Source organism: Anas acuta, chromosome 4, assembly GCF_963932015.1.
Source record: "Anas acuta chromosome 4, bAnaAcu1.1, whole genome shotgun sequence".
NCBI lineage: Eukaryota > Metazoa > Chordata > Aves > Anseriformes > Anatidae > Anas > Anas acuta.
In genome coordinates, this window is record NC_088982.1 from 23737700 (window position 1) to 23753421 (window position 15722).

The following is a 15722-nucleotide window of genomic DNA, read 5'->3' on the forward strand; positions in this document are numbered from 1 at the left end:
CAGCTGGAAAATGGGAGTTACCATCCTGTCCCATTTCTCAGCTTTGGAATTTCTTTTTTCTATTCTTTTTAAAGAGCTTCTTTAAAAGACTTGTTGATGTGGAGGATATATTGCAAAGATCATCTTTTTACTGGAATCCTCATAGCACATATGCTCTCAAGCTAATATCCTACAGTTTGTTGCTGGGTTCTTTCTGGTATGATTTATGGGTTTTGAAGTGGTTTTTTGGTTGGTGGTGTTTGTTTACTTTAATTGTAAATAAGGCCAAAGTCCCCAGGCAGGTTCTCAGTGTTTCAACTCTGGTAGCAGCAAGGATGGGTGACTTTTTTAGGTATCCGCACAAGTCATGCATTCTTCAAAGTACTTCACCCAAATAAATGGAAACTTAGAAGTAAGAGAGTTGATTTTTAGTGCTGTTGGTATTTGCTTCCCTTAGAGTTGTGAGGGGACTGAAATCCCATTCACAAAAGAGGATGAGAGGGGTACTGAAGGCACAGGCTCAGATCCCTCTTTTTGAATTGGGTCACAGACTTAAAACTCTTCTGAGGCTTACATAACAATCAAGCATTAGGTTAACAAATAAGCTTGGTTTAACAATTAAACTCAAAGATTTTTGAATCTATTCCACTAAACTGTTCTACTCTACATAATCATGCACTGTGTGTAGGAAAGAGAGTGGAACTGAATCTGTCCCGTGGTTATTAGGGCACTCACCTGAGCAGAGAGACAGCTGATTGGGTACTGCCTCTGTTTTATTAACCTAAATGGAGCAAAGTCTTCTGATTTAGCCCTTCTTTATATATATATATATATATATATTTTACTGTAAAAAATAGTCAAAGATATTAAAATGTGAGTGTTTCTTCCACTAAATAAAAAAAAAATACAATAGGTCAGCTGGAAAAATGGAGGTGGGGGGAGATGCTGGGTTTTTGGAGGATATTTTTTTCTCCAAATTTGGGGTGAAAACTCTGAGTCTAGAATATGGAAACATCCCATCTTTCCACTGGTGTTTCCACTTGTAGTTTGAAATTTCAAAAAGAATATTGGATTAAGAGATACTTCTACATATTAAAATCTGGTACCATATATGAGTATATTAAAAATGGGTATAAGCAGAACAAGCTCTAAGTCATATAAACCATGTGGTAGTTGGGCTTTTTTGTTATTTTCCTCTTTTTGAAATTAAAAAATCACAAGCAAAACCCCTCACATGCAAAACAAGTATGTATTCAAATGTCATTAATAAAAGAAATTTGTTTGAAATTGGTATTGTGTTCTTGCAGTAAGAGTGAAGCTGATGTGAGAGGCATTGATGGAAATAGCTGTACTAATTAGAAAATTCTGATTAAAATTGTTTTGCTTTTTTAAAATGTCCTATGTAGTACTTTTCTGTGGGCCCATAAATATACACTAAAACTGTCTCTGCTTTATCAGAAAATTGAAGTTAAAAAAGCTCTTTCAAAGCTTTTATATTACATTGACTAGTAATCAGAGAAATAGATCTACTCATTTGGAATTGACTGAATTCACTGGAATTGAATTAAGTACAAAAAAAAACAATGCAGAAAGCAACTGGAAAATAGCACTTACCTACATTATATCTTAGAGTGCTTCTTAAAGCTGATTATTTGGTCAAATTACCCATGAATCCATCAAAACCACTGGGTTTACAGGCACAGTTTCACTTGTACAGGTCTTATTCCATTACTTAATAGCACTTTTTATTACTTTCACTATTTTTGGACACTTAAATGACTCTGATACTTGTTGTAGAGAACATTTGCTTCATTTAGAAGTTCTGCTTTGGTCTGTATGGTTTCATAAAACTTCAAACCAAGTATGCAAAATACTTTTGTATGTAAGCATGTGAAAGGAAGCTGCTACACAAAGTAATTATTTTGTTTATTTTAGGGATGCAATGTCTTTCTTATTATGGTCTCGAGTTGGAACTTTACTTGCCATTGGAACCACAAAGGGAAACTTGCTTATATATAACCGCCAGACTTCTCGCAAGATTCCTGTTCTTGGTATGCATTGTTTTGAAATTAGGCTTGCACATTTGAAATGGTGGAATTTTGCCACTGTGCTTGCTTTTCTTTTTTTGTTCTGTGTGTGAGTATGCAAAACAAAAATGTGCTTATACTCAACTTGCACCTTCCATTTTTTATATTAGTGGTTTTATAGTTCAGTACGTTAAAAAAAAATTTACACATACGTGATGCTGCCTCATGAGAAACTTGTGCTGTCTTTCTTCCTTTACAACTTGCAAGGGTGGTTATTGTCATGTGATTATTGTTGTTGCTAAGTTACTTTTCTTACCTGCTTAGGACACCTGTGGACAATAAAATTAAGGATAGAAACTTGATGCAAAGAAATGGAAGAATGGGGACTGTGCAAGTTCCTATGAGGCCAAAAGACTTCCATCTGGGCTTAGAAAGTGAATAAAAAATTGTGTATTGAGTTTGTAATTTCTTTGCTAAGTTGCTTCACATTCTGATAATTTGAGTGGCCAAATAGAATATATTTCCGTTCCAGATGTTTTCTGTGGTTTATGTTTCTGTTCATTCGTATAGTGTAGGTTTCTTTCTTTTTCAGGTAAGCACACTAAGCGGATTACTTGTGGTTGTTGGAGCACTGAAAACCTTCTGGCTCTAGGCGGTGAAGATAAAATGATTACTATAAGCAATCAGGAAGGGGATACTATCAGACAGGTAGTATTTATAACCCACATTTGATTTTAAGACATACATTGGTACTCCTGGTTCTTGGGAGAGCTACGGCATAAAGGAACTAGGACCTATGGGAGTCTATGCCTTGTCAGTCCCTCTGCTTGCAAGGATAGAGGCTTTGGGAAAACTCATATAGGATGAGGGCTGTCGTGGTTTAACCCGGCCGGCAGCTAAACACCACGCAGCCGTTCACTCACCCTCCCCCCTCCCTCTCTGGGACGGGGGAGAGAAATGGAAAGTGAAGCCCGTGAGTTGAGATAAAGACAGTTTAATAAGACAGGAAAATAATAATAACAAAATAATAATAACAATAATAACAATAATAATACAATGGTGATAATAGGGAAATAATAATAATATGTACAAACAAGTGATGCACAATGCAATTGCTCACCACCCGCTGACCGATGCCCAGCCTAACCCCGAGCAGTCCGGCCCCCTCCTCCCGGCTAGCCACCCCTATATATTGTTTAGCATGACATCAGATGGTATGGAATACCCCTTTGGCTAGTTTGGGTCACCTGTCCTGGGTCTGTCCCCTCCCAGCTCTTACTGCACCCCCAGCCTGCCCGTTGGCAGGACAGAGCAAAAGGCTGGGATGTCCTTGGCTTAGTATAAGCACTGCTCTGCAACAATTAAAGCATCGGGGTGTTATCAGCACTCTTCTCATCCTAAGCCAAAACACAGCATTCCACCAGCTACTAGGAAGAAAATTAATTCTGTTCTAACTGAAACCAGGACAGGGCTTATCTAAACATTTGAGCCTCTGTGTTATGCACCATGATTTATGATATTAGAATCTCTACAGAGATTCTAATGTCATTATAATCAAAACTGACTTCGTTTTTTTTCCAACTTTTTTCTTTTTTTGTGTTACTGAATGCAATGACAGCTCTACCTATCCTTAACACTAAAATGTACAGGGCAGGAATAATGCAATTGTTTATCATTGGTATTTGCTGCATTTAGTACTGATTTTTCAATCTGAACCTCTTTCTTGCAGACCTCAGTGAACTCAGAACCCAGTGATATGCAGTTCTCAGTTATGAAGACTGATGAAAGAGTATCAACCAGGGAAAGCACAGTAAGAAGCTAATACAAAATCCTGCAAAAAGTGTTGATCTGCTGGCAATAAGTGTGGGCCAGGATTTTTTTTTCCTTGTGTTAAAATTTGATGTTAAAGCTTTCATTTTGTTTTTAGCTATTATTTTTTTTTCTTCCCCCCAAAACCTCCTTCCATCAAAGTAAAGCTATACCCCTTTGTTCACTAAGGATGTATTCATAAAAAAGACAGACAGCAGTTTTGCAGTAGTAGTAAATATAATAGATGGAGATGTGTGCAGGGACTTAAAGAAACACAATATACACACCAATATATGCAAAATGTAGATGGAAACAGTGCAGGAATGTCAAACCTGCAGAGATGCCTCCTTTCAGAGGCCAGTTTTTCAGCAGACAGCAGATCTGTTTTGGGAACAGACCCAATGCTCTTTGGGCTTTTGTCTTGTGCAAACCTCAGCATTGGTGAGACTAGAATCCTGGTATCAATCTTCCTTGTGAGCATGATTCTGCTTCTGTCTAGATGGCTGCATTTTTTTTTTTGTCTTCATTGTCTTCCTTGAGTGAATCAAGGTCCGTTAGATCAGTCAGTGGTGAAGTACAGAAAAATGGGGTAATGATAAGGGTTAGCAGAGCATGCTAGTAAATGATCATCAGTTACATACTAAAACTGAAATCTGTGGATAGCGAAGTGGTACTGTGTTACAGTTAGTCCAGATCCATACACTTAACTATAGGCAGATAATTCAATTTTCAAAATCAGATATATTCTATGCAGTATAAGGGTCAGGAAAGAATTTCCCCTGTATTACATTGACAAGGATCTGTAGGGTTTTTTTTTCTCTTTGCATGCAGTGCAGTGTTCTCTGCTTCCTAGGGTAGTTTTAATTAACAGATGTTTTGAAAATGCAGGAACCGAGGGCTTTGACACCATTGATTTCCTCTGCTGCTTCTCAGGATGTGCAGTAGGCTAGGCTTCTCTTTTTTGTTTGTTTGTTTCAGCACTCAAGTTTGCTGTAAAACATCAGAGAACGTTCTGTAATTCTGTAGTTCTTGCTTTGTGCTTGAATGGTGTGCAGCAGTTTAAACCACATACCATTTATTGTCTAGGTGTCTGTTCTTGCAGGGGCATGGCTTGATAATGATCAATTCCAGTCTGTTGCTTAATCACCCTGGAAAAAAAATGCAAGTTGGATCAAAATAAGTAGTGTGTTAACATGCATTGAAATATTAATTAGTGATGTGGTTTAGTGGAGGACTTGTTAGTATTAGGTCAGAGGTTGGACTAGGTGATCATGGAGGTCTCTTCCAACCTAGATGATTCTGTGATTCTGTAATTAAATAATTCCTATAATTTCTTAGAAGAGTTTAAGAAATAATATTTCCTAAATAGTTCAGCATGCAGCTGCAGTGGAATTATAATCAAATTGTCTTAAAGGACAGAAAACATACTTTAAAATTTGAGGTAAATTTAGGAAATGCAGGTCTGAATTTGAATTAATTTCTGAATTAATAGATTTCTAGGTCAGCACATGCTCAGCTTTAAAATACTTGTTAATGTCAAAGTACAGCTTTGTATTTCAGTCTTTCAGCACTTATTTTACAAATAAACCATCCTCTTCTTTTTAGACAAGGAGGGCTGGAACAGAACGAAATGTAAAATGAACTTGTAAACAGCCCTTCAAAGTATCTTTGTTAAAGAAAAAGGTGAAAACAATCTCCTCCTCCTTTCTTTTTCTAAAATGAGTGCTTTATTCTTGTGTGACAATCACACACGTTATGGTAACAAAAATAATATTAAAAGAAAAAAAGTTCCATCACCCTGCTTTTGACTACAAAGTCCAACAACTCTTGTGTTTTTCATCAAAATAAATGTGCTTACCTAGACTGATATCAAACTGTAAATATGCATGTTTAATACAAACTGAATAGGCTGTTTCTTGTGTTTTTGGTTTGGTTTGTGTTTTTTTTGTGTGTGTGTTTGAATTGGTGTTCTTGTGTTTGAAATCTCAGCAAGTTACTTGAAATAGCAGTGTTGTGATAGCCATCACTACAACCTTCCAGACAGAAATTCTGTAGATTGAAAAACACGTTGTTGTTCAAGTGAGAGTAGTCCAACAGGATCCGTGTGGCCTGCTGCCTTTTCCCCTGAGGAAATGGGTTCGCATAATGCTTCTGCAGGGACATGTGTTGAATTTGAGACGTGTGCTCTCCTGGGCTTGTATTTAGATCTGTGAACCACTGTCTCAGAAGGGGAATATCCTGAAAATCTCTTCCATTGTTGATTAAGGCTCAGGATTCAAATCCATAGGGCTCTTATGGATTCCCTTAAGTGCTGAATCTCATCTTTTAGGGAGAATGTAGGGCTTTATTTTAAAGTGATGCCATTCTTGCTGAGTTAATTTTTTCTTTTCATTCATTGGCAGGTAAGTGTAGTGGTCGGCAAGAAGACTCTCTTTCTTTTTAATTTGAATGATCCTGATAACCCGATTGATCTGAAATTTCAGCAGTCTTATGGCAGTATTGTAACCTACAGATGGTGAGCAGACTTCCTTAATGCAGCATTCTCATATTAGCAAGTTGAAGATTTTCACAGTAGTTCTGATAAATGCTGGAAATGAAAGTATATATCCCTTGCTTACACTGGACTTCTCTTGGATGTATGAATCTACATTTTATAATCCTTTTGTTTAACAGTTCACTGGCTACGAAAGCAGTGTTGTCAAAATGTATTCATCATTGGTATGCTCTGTTTTAGAACAATAATACTGTTGCTGTCCTGACAGTAGATAAAATTGAGGGCTTAATAGGTTGCTCTCCAATTGGATGATTAAGCGATGAAAGAGCTGGGAGTGGAGTTGAATCTTTTGGCTTTTTTTCTGGGTTTACAAACTTAAATAAAGTTCTTGTAGCTTCCCTGCTTGGTAATCTAATTGGTTAATATTCATTTGAAGAAACCCCTAACTAGAAGTTTCCATTCTGTACCCAAAAGTAGCTGTCTTGTTTCTATATCTTTGACACAGTCTTTGTTCAATCAATGTGTTACTAACACTTACTGCTAACACTTAAACTCTGTAAGAAAATTTGTATCTGCACATTTCTTAATTTATGGCCACGTATCTAACAAGATAGATCTAACAGTCTGCTAGGAAGCAGACGGTTTCCTTTGTGTTTTTTTTTTTTTTCAATTAAGCAGATCAGATACAGCATGTCAGGGTTAATTCAAACAAGTAACTATTTCTGCTACAAGTAACTATTTCTGCTTTAACCTGATTATTTGTACTTGCCACTATAAAAAGTAAACAAGCCATCTATTCACAGATACACACTGTAGCTTTGCTACTTTCACTGTGTTTGTAGCAGCATGCCTTAAGGGCAAAATGACTGCCATTATTGTTTTTAGCATAGCTTTGAAGTGACAGAGTCAGCCATAACCTTGAAATAGAATTTTCCATCTTCTGGCATGCTTATTCTAATGATGATACTCAAATTCCTTCTCCTCGCATCGTTGTCATGTATACTGCTTGCTGAAAGTAGAAGGGCATTAAAGAATTTAGAAGAGAGAATAAAGAAGATCTAAGATTAAATGCTGAGCACGCTTGCATGGAAATTTTGTTTTTCTCCTTTAAGATATTTGTGTTTTTTTTTCACCTTAATCTGTACTATACTGTGTTGTACTACACTATATATATAAATTCCCATACTTTTATTATTTTTCCCATTAAAAAGAGTCATTGACAGATTTTCATACTACATAAATATATCTCTTCTGGTAATTTTTTAACAGGTATGGTGATGGCTACATTATGATTGGTTTCTCACGAGGATGTTTTGTAGTCATTTCTACACACATTCGTGAAATAGGTCAAGAAATCTTTCAAGCTCATAATCATAAGGATAATCTAACCAGCATTGCTATATCACAGTCATTGAACAAAGCTGCATCATGTGGAGACAATTGGTAAGGGATGGTTTTATACATAACAAATCGGGTTCGTCTCTTGTAACTTCATCTGTTTCTTTCCCACCCTGGAGGCCTTCCAAACTGGATGAGTTGTGCCTTTTCCTCAGATTTTAGTTCTGTGAACAAATCATTTTGTACAGTTGCAGCAATAATCTATTTAGAGTGGTGGATAACAACGAGAGAGAAAGCAAAAGACTGTGTGTATTGCTCTTCAGGAAATAGAAGGCACTTTACATTCATGCTCTAATTTTGCTCAGTTAGGCTGTCTTGATAGGGTTGGATTGTGTTTATTCCAGTTTATGATGACTGAAAATTGTAGTAGTGAGCATGACTGTTTGTTTTTGTTGCAGCATTAAAATCCATGATCTGTCAGACCTGAGAGAGATGTATGCTATAATAAACCTGGATGATGAAAACAAAGGTATGTTAAATAGTCCTCTGCTTGAGGAATTAAATTTTTACAGTCGGGTAAAACAGAATTTTGATGGTGACTCTGTTTACATTCATGCATTAATAAAAAGTGTTGTTGCTGAAAAACTGTATAAATATAGAAATTACCATAAAGTCCTTCTTTCTCAATTAGTATACATGTACGTTTGGAGACTCATAGCAAAATGGGAAAATGCAGTTATTTCTAACAAGTTTTAAAGTATAGAGAAGTACAGCTCTAAGAATATTTGATTAATTACAGACTGTCAGTTTTTCAGGTTTGGTTTTGGTTGGTTTTTTTTTTGTTTGTTTTTTTGACTCTGTATTGTGTTCTATTCAGATTACTAAAATAACATACTTAACCGTTTTCTGCTTATTTCCATATTTTTGGGGTGATTGAGTTTTTTGGTGCTTTTCTGCATCTCTTGGACTAAGGGATGATGCCTAATCTGTTCTCATCCTGATTTGTGCAAGTAGCTTCCAGAACACTGTTATAAGTTCTTGAGTAACAAGTTACTGCTATCATCTCCTGTTGAAGTATCTGCAGATATTTCAGTTATTATTATACTCACTCTTAGGAAGATGCTAAATTAGTAAATTATGGTTTTGGTTTAAGTGATTCTAGTTAATCTTGGAATTATATTAATTGGTTAGGTTGTAATACATTAGTACACATATTCCTAGGTAGGAATTCCTGTCATTGTCACATTTGAAAGTGAAGTAATTGTTTCTTGGTTTCATTTCAGTAGTCCAATAAATGATTTTTTGCAAAAACTTGTAAATATTTTAGGTGTAGAACAGCTGGCTTGGACAGATGATGGACAGTTGTTGGCAGTATCTACACGAAGAGCATCCCTTCATGTTTTCTTGACAAAGCTTCCAATCCTGGGAGATGTTTGCAGTACGCGGATCGCATACCTCACTTCTCTTCTTGAAGTTACTATAGCCAACCACGTGGAGGGAGTATGCTAGCCTCTTCCTTTTAAACTTTGTTTAGGTAAAAGTAAAGTAAGAATTAATAGCGGATGGAAATTGATACTCTTTTTCTTACAGGAGCTACCGGTCACTGTCTCTGTTGAAGTAGAGCCCAGTTTTGTTGCAATTGGTGTCTATCATTTGGCTGTTGGAATGAACAATCGGGCTTGGTTTTATGCACTTGGAGAGAACAGTAAGCATAGATTTCATTCTCTTATTTTAAACTACTGCATTGTGTGTCATTTTTTTTCTGTAAGTGCAGTATTGTGTAATTGGTAAATGTTTGTGTTGTTTGTATGGTGTAAGGTGAAATTTGTTACACTATAATCAGATTTTGGACAGTGGTGTCTATAGTTTTCACGCCTCTCTAACCAGAACCTTTTTTGAATAACAATAGATTAATCAAGACTGTAACAATATTAGTCACAGTTGCATAGGAAGAGATTCTCTTGTACTTTCTAACTAGCTAACTAGTTTTCTGACTGCTAGGAAGAAAGTCTCTGTATGTATGACTTGTCCCTCTGCTTATTTGTGAGTTCTTCACATGTGGTTACTCAGCTGCAAATTTACATTATAATTTACATTATTAAAATCAAAACGCTTATATCTGTTTCTTTTCTGTTTGAAATCTGTAGATGTGAAAAAGCTTAAAGATGTGGAGTACCTGGGTACAGTTGCAAACATGCATCTTAATTCTGATTATGCTGCTGCTCTCTTTGAGGGTAAAGTCCAATTGCATATGGTAAGAGCTCTGGCAATTTGGAGTGCTGAACTAATGAGTAGATTTAAGTTAAACAAGTTTTAAACTTGAGGGAAAATGGTGTAATCTTCTGTTAAAGAAAATAAAAATAATAACTCTTCAGATATTTTTTTTCTGGCTAATTAAAATATAAAACTGAGTTTCTAGAGACTTTAGAAATATAAACTACTCTAGAACATGTAAGAGAAAATGTTTTCTTTTGAATTATTTCCCGTGGACAGGAAAAGTTGTTTTCATCTCATTTGCATACAGTTTGATACAGGTAAAACTTTGATACGTTGTTGTTAAAAGTGTAGTGTTTAAGTTCATTTTATTCTTTACATTTAGATAGAAAGTGAAGGCTTGGATGCTCAGGAAGAACGGGAAACTCGTCTCTTCCCAGCAGATGATGATAAATGCCGAATTTTATGCCATGCTTTAACTGGTGACTTCCTTATATATGGCACAGATGTGAGTATTATTTCTGTTTTTAAGTGTCTTTTTAAACTGAATATGTTTCTACCAAATTATTTGGATTATTACTCATGATATTTTTAGCAAGAAATTATGCTTCTGAGAAATTTAATGTGTATTATCTTCTATGCAAAAGCAGTTAAAATCGCATCCAGATTCCTTTACTATTGAATTTATATGAGATGTTTTGGCAGGAGGATTAAGTTTTGCTTTTGCTAGTGTTTGGTGCAAAGGGCTGCTTTTTAATAAGGTCATCACCTCATTTTCTTTTTTTGGTCCTGCCCCCTAAAAAGCCTCAAGTTTTCCTATCCTGCCCAATAACATCTGTGAAGAAGGAAAGAAGCCAAAAAAGAAAGCTGGAAATGCTTTTCTTTAAACACTCTCCATGCTCAGAATTCTACGAAGGGAAAAACTACAATCAAGTTAGTAATCTACTTGCTATTTATTAGTGTCATTACTAGCTGTTTCTGTTATTTCTTACTAGACTGGAGTAATTCATTATTTCTACATTGAAGACTGGCAATATGTGAATGAATATCGTCATCCTGTCGGTGTGAGAAAAATTTTTCCTGATCCCAATGGAACCAGACTGGCTTTCATAGATGAAAAAAGCGATGGCTTTGTCTACTGCCCAGTAAGTTAGTGTGGGATACCCATGCCATTGTATTTACAAGTAAGCTCTTACATGCTGGAGTGACTGAAGTTTTTTTGTTCTCTATTACACACACTGTATATTGGAAGAAGAAATTGCCAGAAAGGCTTGAAGATAACCTAATGGTAATGTAAGGAAATACAAATGTCACAGTAGATCAGGACAATTTAATTATACTAATTTCCTTGTCAGTAGTTATCAGAAATGAATGCATTTGTGTATTCAAATACAGATAATTTAGCCAGGTAACAAGTACTACCTTTCAGTTTCACTGCCTGTCTTAATACCCTTCTTCTAAGGAAAATAAATATCATGCTTATAACATGTATTTTCTCCATTTACTTCCTTTATGAATTAAACAATTTTTGTTTGTTATTCAGAGTCACTGCTCATAAGAAAACTTCTTTGTAATATGAATTTCATATTTCTGCACTACTTTTATTTCTTTATTTTTAATCATTATTATGATGAAAATTTACCTTGTGTCATTAGTCTTGCTTCATAGTAATTTGACTTTTGCATTATTTGTAGGTAAGTGATAGATTATATGAGATTCCAAATTTCTCACCAACTATTAAAGGAATCCTTTGGGAAAACTGGCCAATGGATAAAGGTGTTTTTGTTGCTTATGATGATGATAAAGCGTATACTTACGTCTTTCATAAAGATGCCATTCAAGGTACTGTAAATTCTTTTAAAATCTTATTAACTATTTCAGTTAATAAAGCAAAGCATGTTCTATTTTTTTCTTTTCTGTTAAATATTTTCATAACTGCATATGAAAATGAACAGTATTACACAAGTTTTGAAGTGGAACCGATTAACAGAAAAATAGTTGCTGTGTAGGTTTCTCTGTAAAGTTGGTCTTAACCCTTCAGGCTTTATGCTACTATAATCTTTTCTCTGAAATTTACATGTTGTGCTTTAACTGAATTTTGAAATATTCATGAGAAACTCTTTGGATCGAGATGACAAAACTCGTATTCACTTACTGTAATCATAGCAGTTCCTGTATTTTTGACAAACACCAATAAATTTATCAACAAACATTTGGAAAATTACTGTAATAATTTAGAAGATTTAAATTACGTATTTTTACTATGCTAAAAAGCATACACTTGTACAGTAGATTGTGACTGAGAATTAGAGACCTTGAGTTAATACACAGCATATTTACACTGACTGTTTATCATGTTTTTCACCAAGTAGGGATTTTTTAAAATGAAATCTTCTTTTCTTCCTGATCCTAAAATATTAGGATCCAAGGTTATATTGGCAGGTGGCACCGATGTCCCCTTTTCCCATAAACCTTTGCTGCTGTATAATGGAGAACTAACTTGTCAGACTCAGAGTGGGAAAACAAACAATATCTATCTCAGTACTCACAGTTTCCTTGGAAATTTGAAAGACTTTGGACCTAATGAGCTGGCAGAAATGCTTACTCAAACGTTAATGTTGAAAAGGTACATCTGTGTTTTAATTATATTGTGTAAAATGTTTTCTTCTGTGCTTATAGCTCTATACAATGTATCCTAGTGATCTAAAAATGTCATACTGAGTATTGATAAATTATATTGATCCCTCAGGCCTTGTAGTTGTCTATGCAGACCAAAGTAAGTGACAAACTGCTGCTTTATTTGTTTTTCCGCTGTCAAGTAAAAGTAATTTTTTCAAAACTGATCTGTGGTTCTATGACAGTGGCTCTTCCAACACCAGCTAAAAGTGATTCTTGCCCCCTCACCTCACGATGTAATGAAACAAAGAGAAATCAGTATAATGGAAAGAATGCCAGAATAGGAAAAGCAGGTGATTTCCTGAAAAAGTGTGGTAGAAATAGGAGAATACAGTGCAGTAAGTTATATATTTGTAGTTCTCCTTTCTTTTTGGTAATTGTCTCTCCATGGCTTAGAAGTAGAGACTTCTTGGGTTTTCCCTGCCATAGTATTAGGAATAAAATGTGTCGAGAAGGAATTTTAGATACAAGTAATATTAGTTTTAAGTTACTTTTGTTTTCTGAAGGTTTTCTGAAGCCTGGGAGATATGCAGGCTTCTGAATGACCCGTCTGGTTGGAATGAACTGGCCAAAGCCTGCTTATATCATATGGAGGTGGATTTTGCAATACGTGTTTATCGAACATTTGGTAATGCTGGGATGGTGATGTCACTAGAACAGATAAAGGTAAAATGTAAAGTCACTTTTAATGGGAAACATTATGCATTAATTCTTAAGAATTGCTGAATTCTTATTCTTTTTGTGGAAATTTTGTTTCTTTTTAAATAAAAGGTGAATTATTTTCAAGGGAGTTAGTAGTAAAAGAGGAAAAAAAAAACGTTCAAACTGCAGAACTCTTGCCAGTTTGCTCTTCGAGTGGTTGCAGCATTCTACTGGGATGCACAACATTCTTTCCCACAAATTTCGTGAGAGCAGCAGGATATGTCCATGTGTCAGACAAACTCTTTCCCTTTGTTATTTGTGAGAAAATGTTTAAGGCCACTAATATTTCCTAGGCAGATTGAAGTTAGATTTCTAAAAGTGAACATGAAATTGTACCTTAAGAATATGCTTCTGCAAAATGCTGGTTTTAGACAGTGATTGCAATACTGGCCTTGAGCTACAAAAAGAAAGTGAGGGCTTTTTCTGATTTGTAGAATCTGATACGTATAATTGTCGAATGTCCAGATGTATTGTTTACTGTGTATAATAGATTATGTTGCTTATGACCTTTTTTTTTTTTTTTTTGTCTTTTCGCATACTATAGCACCTATTGTGTCTTTTTACAGGGAATAGAAGACCACAACCTTTTGGCAGGACACCTTGCCATGTTTACTGGTGATTTTAATCTGGCTCAGGATTTATATCTGGCATCCTCCCGTCCTACTGCTGCACTTGAGGTATTCAAGATGTGTGATTTTTTTTTCTGCAATGTTCACCTTAATGTTGGAATATTTTACTTTCTGATAATTTTTCCCTTTTATAGTTTTCTTCTTGCTCTTGTGTGACCACCTGACATTCTTTTAGGATGTATGTAGCTCTCTCACATTGTCTGCTTCCTTCTAGAACACTAGCTCTATAATTGTATTTATATAATATTATAAGTATTATAAATATTATGGTATTATAATTGTACAAGTATAAATTTCATATTACAATTCAGAATTTGATATCTGCGTCAGAAAATGTTGCTCTTTTTAATAGATGCGAAAAGACTTGCAACACTGGGACAGCGCGCTTCAGCTGGCTAAGCGGTTGGCCCCAGACCAAATCCCATTCATATCAAAGGAGTATGCAATGCAGCTTGAATTCACGTAAGTTTTCCTAAAATGCTGCTGTATAAAAATAGTGCTCATGCTAATTAGAAAAACAATGGAATTGAGATACTTTAGCTTACGTTATTGCTGAAAAGGGAGCCTGTCAGTTCTCACAGCTATAGTGCCTGGAAGACTGTTTTTGTAAATACTTCATGCTAGAGATGTAGCTTAGCAAATTATTTTTGATTAATTACAGTATATCTGCATTCTTTTCAACTGGTAGGTCAACTATATAATATAATCTGCTAGTAGTTCTTTGTTGTAGGTCAATGTTTGGAAAACAGAGAAAATTCACAGCATTTGACACTTCTTATGTTGGGTGAAAGCCTTGCATGTAAAACTTTAGTCTGTCTTTCCTTCAAGACCCAGGAACCTTCATCTTCTCACACATTTTAGATAGAGGAGTGTCAAATTACAAGCCTGACAGTCTCTGGAAGAGAGAATGTATCATCCATTTGCTAGATATTTAAGTCTATTTTATAGCTAATTCTTTGCAGATTAAACACAGTCTGTTTAACATCAAAACCAAGGGGAAAATTCCTATATATTAGTAGAGTTTCTGGAAAAACTCTTTCCCATCTCCATACTGCCCCTAGAACTGTGGGAGGACGCTTGCTGGTCACAGAAAGGAGGGAATGGGCAGCTGAAGCTATGTGACCATCTGTAACTTGTGTTGTACTTAAGAAAACTGAATATACTGAAGAAAAAGAAAAAAAGCTTTAATTTTTATGATGAAAAAATACTAAATAATTTTAGAAGATTGGTTTATTTTCCAGCAAAATGTGTGGAAGTAGAGATTAAATTATTGAGGTATATTGCACACTTGGGTACTCTTTGCCTGTCTTTTGGGGAATTTTATTGGTCTCAGTGTAAAGGAATTGAGAAACGGATGGCTCTTTTGACTAATTGCTTAATAAAGTGTGAGGAAAACACAATTGCATACTGTGTGACTTCCAGCTTTTGTATGCCTTGCATCCTTGTATGTGATCTTTGTGTCTAAAGCAAGGCAGATTGATGCATAACCTGGCTCAAAGATCTGTTATAGTGGGAAGGGAATTATCACTTCCTGTTAAAACTGTTGTTCGATATAACTTCCAATTTTCTTTTAGGGGTGATTATATTAACGCTCTGGTGCATTATGAGAAGGGAATTACTAAAGACAATAAGGTAATTCCTTTTTAGTAACGATAGCATGTGTACTATCATACTAAACATTTAGTTGTCGTGTTTCAGATTTACTAGGTTTTTGTATTCAGCTCTAAATCTGTACAACTACCACTTTGGGATACTAGTCTTTGCACTTCTGTTATTTCTAATACACAGAATGATGCTTTCTCTACTTTAAAGGCAGTACTGCCATTGTATTAACATGGCACAACTAGACTTAGG

The 15722-nt window shown here is 35.4% G+C and overlaps 1 protein-coding gene across 3 annotated transcripts in view; it reads left to right on the plus strand.

The window, feature by feature from the left end:
* WDR19 (WD repeat domain 19) overlaps positions 1 to 15722 on the plus strand; it is a 38794-nt gene that overhangs the window by 4559 nt on the left and 18513 nt on the right. For all 3 annotated transcript variants that reach the window (XM_068680115.1, XM_068680117.1, XM_068680118.1), the window contains exons 5-21: positions 1915 to 2030; positions 2599 to 2714; positions 3736 to 3816; positions 6218 to 6330; positions 7579 to 7752; positions 8106 to 8176; positions 8975 to 9147; positions 9238 to 9352; positions 9795 to 9901; positions 10247 to 10369; positions 10857 to 11006; positions 11556 to 11703; positions 12283 to 12487; positions 13044 to 13203; positions 13806 to 13916; positions 14221 to 14330; positions 15443 to 15500. In XM_068680115.1, the coding sequence (XP_068536216.1) occupies positions 1915 to 2030; positions 2599 to 2714; positions 3736 to 3816; positions 6218 to 6330; positions 7579 to 7752; positions 8106 to 8176; positions 8975 to 9147; positions 9238 to 9352; positions 9795 to 9901; positions 10247 to 10369; positions 10857 to 11006; positions 11556 to 11703; positions 12283 to 12487; positions 13044 to 13203; positions 13806 to 13916; positions 14221 to 14330; positions 15443 to 15500 (2131 nt within the window). The remainder of the gene's footprint in view (positions 1 to 1914; positions 2031 to 2598; positions 2715 to 3735; positions 3817 to 6217; positions 6331 to 7578; positions 7753 to 8105; positions 8177 to 8974; positions 9148 to 9237; positions 9353 to 9794; positions 9902 to 10246; positions 10370 to 10856; positions 11007 to 11555; positions 11704 to 12282; positions 12488 to 13043; positions 13204 to 13805; positions 13917 to 14220; positions 14331 to 15442; positions 15501 to 15722) is intronic.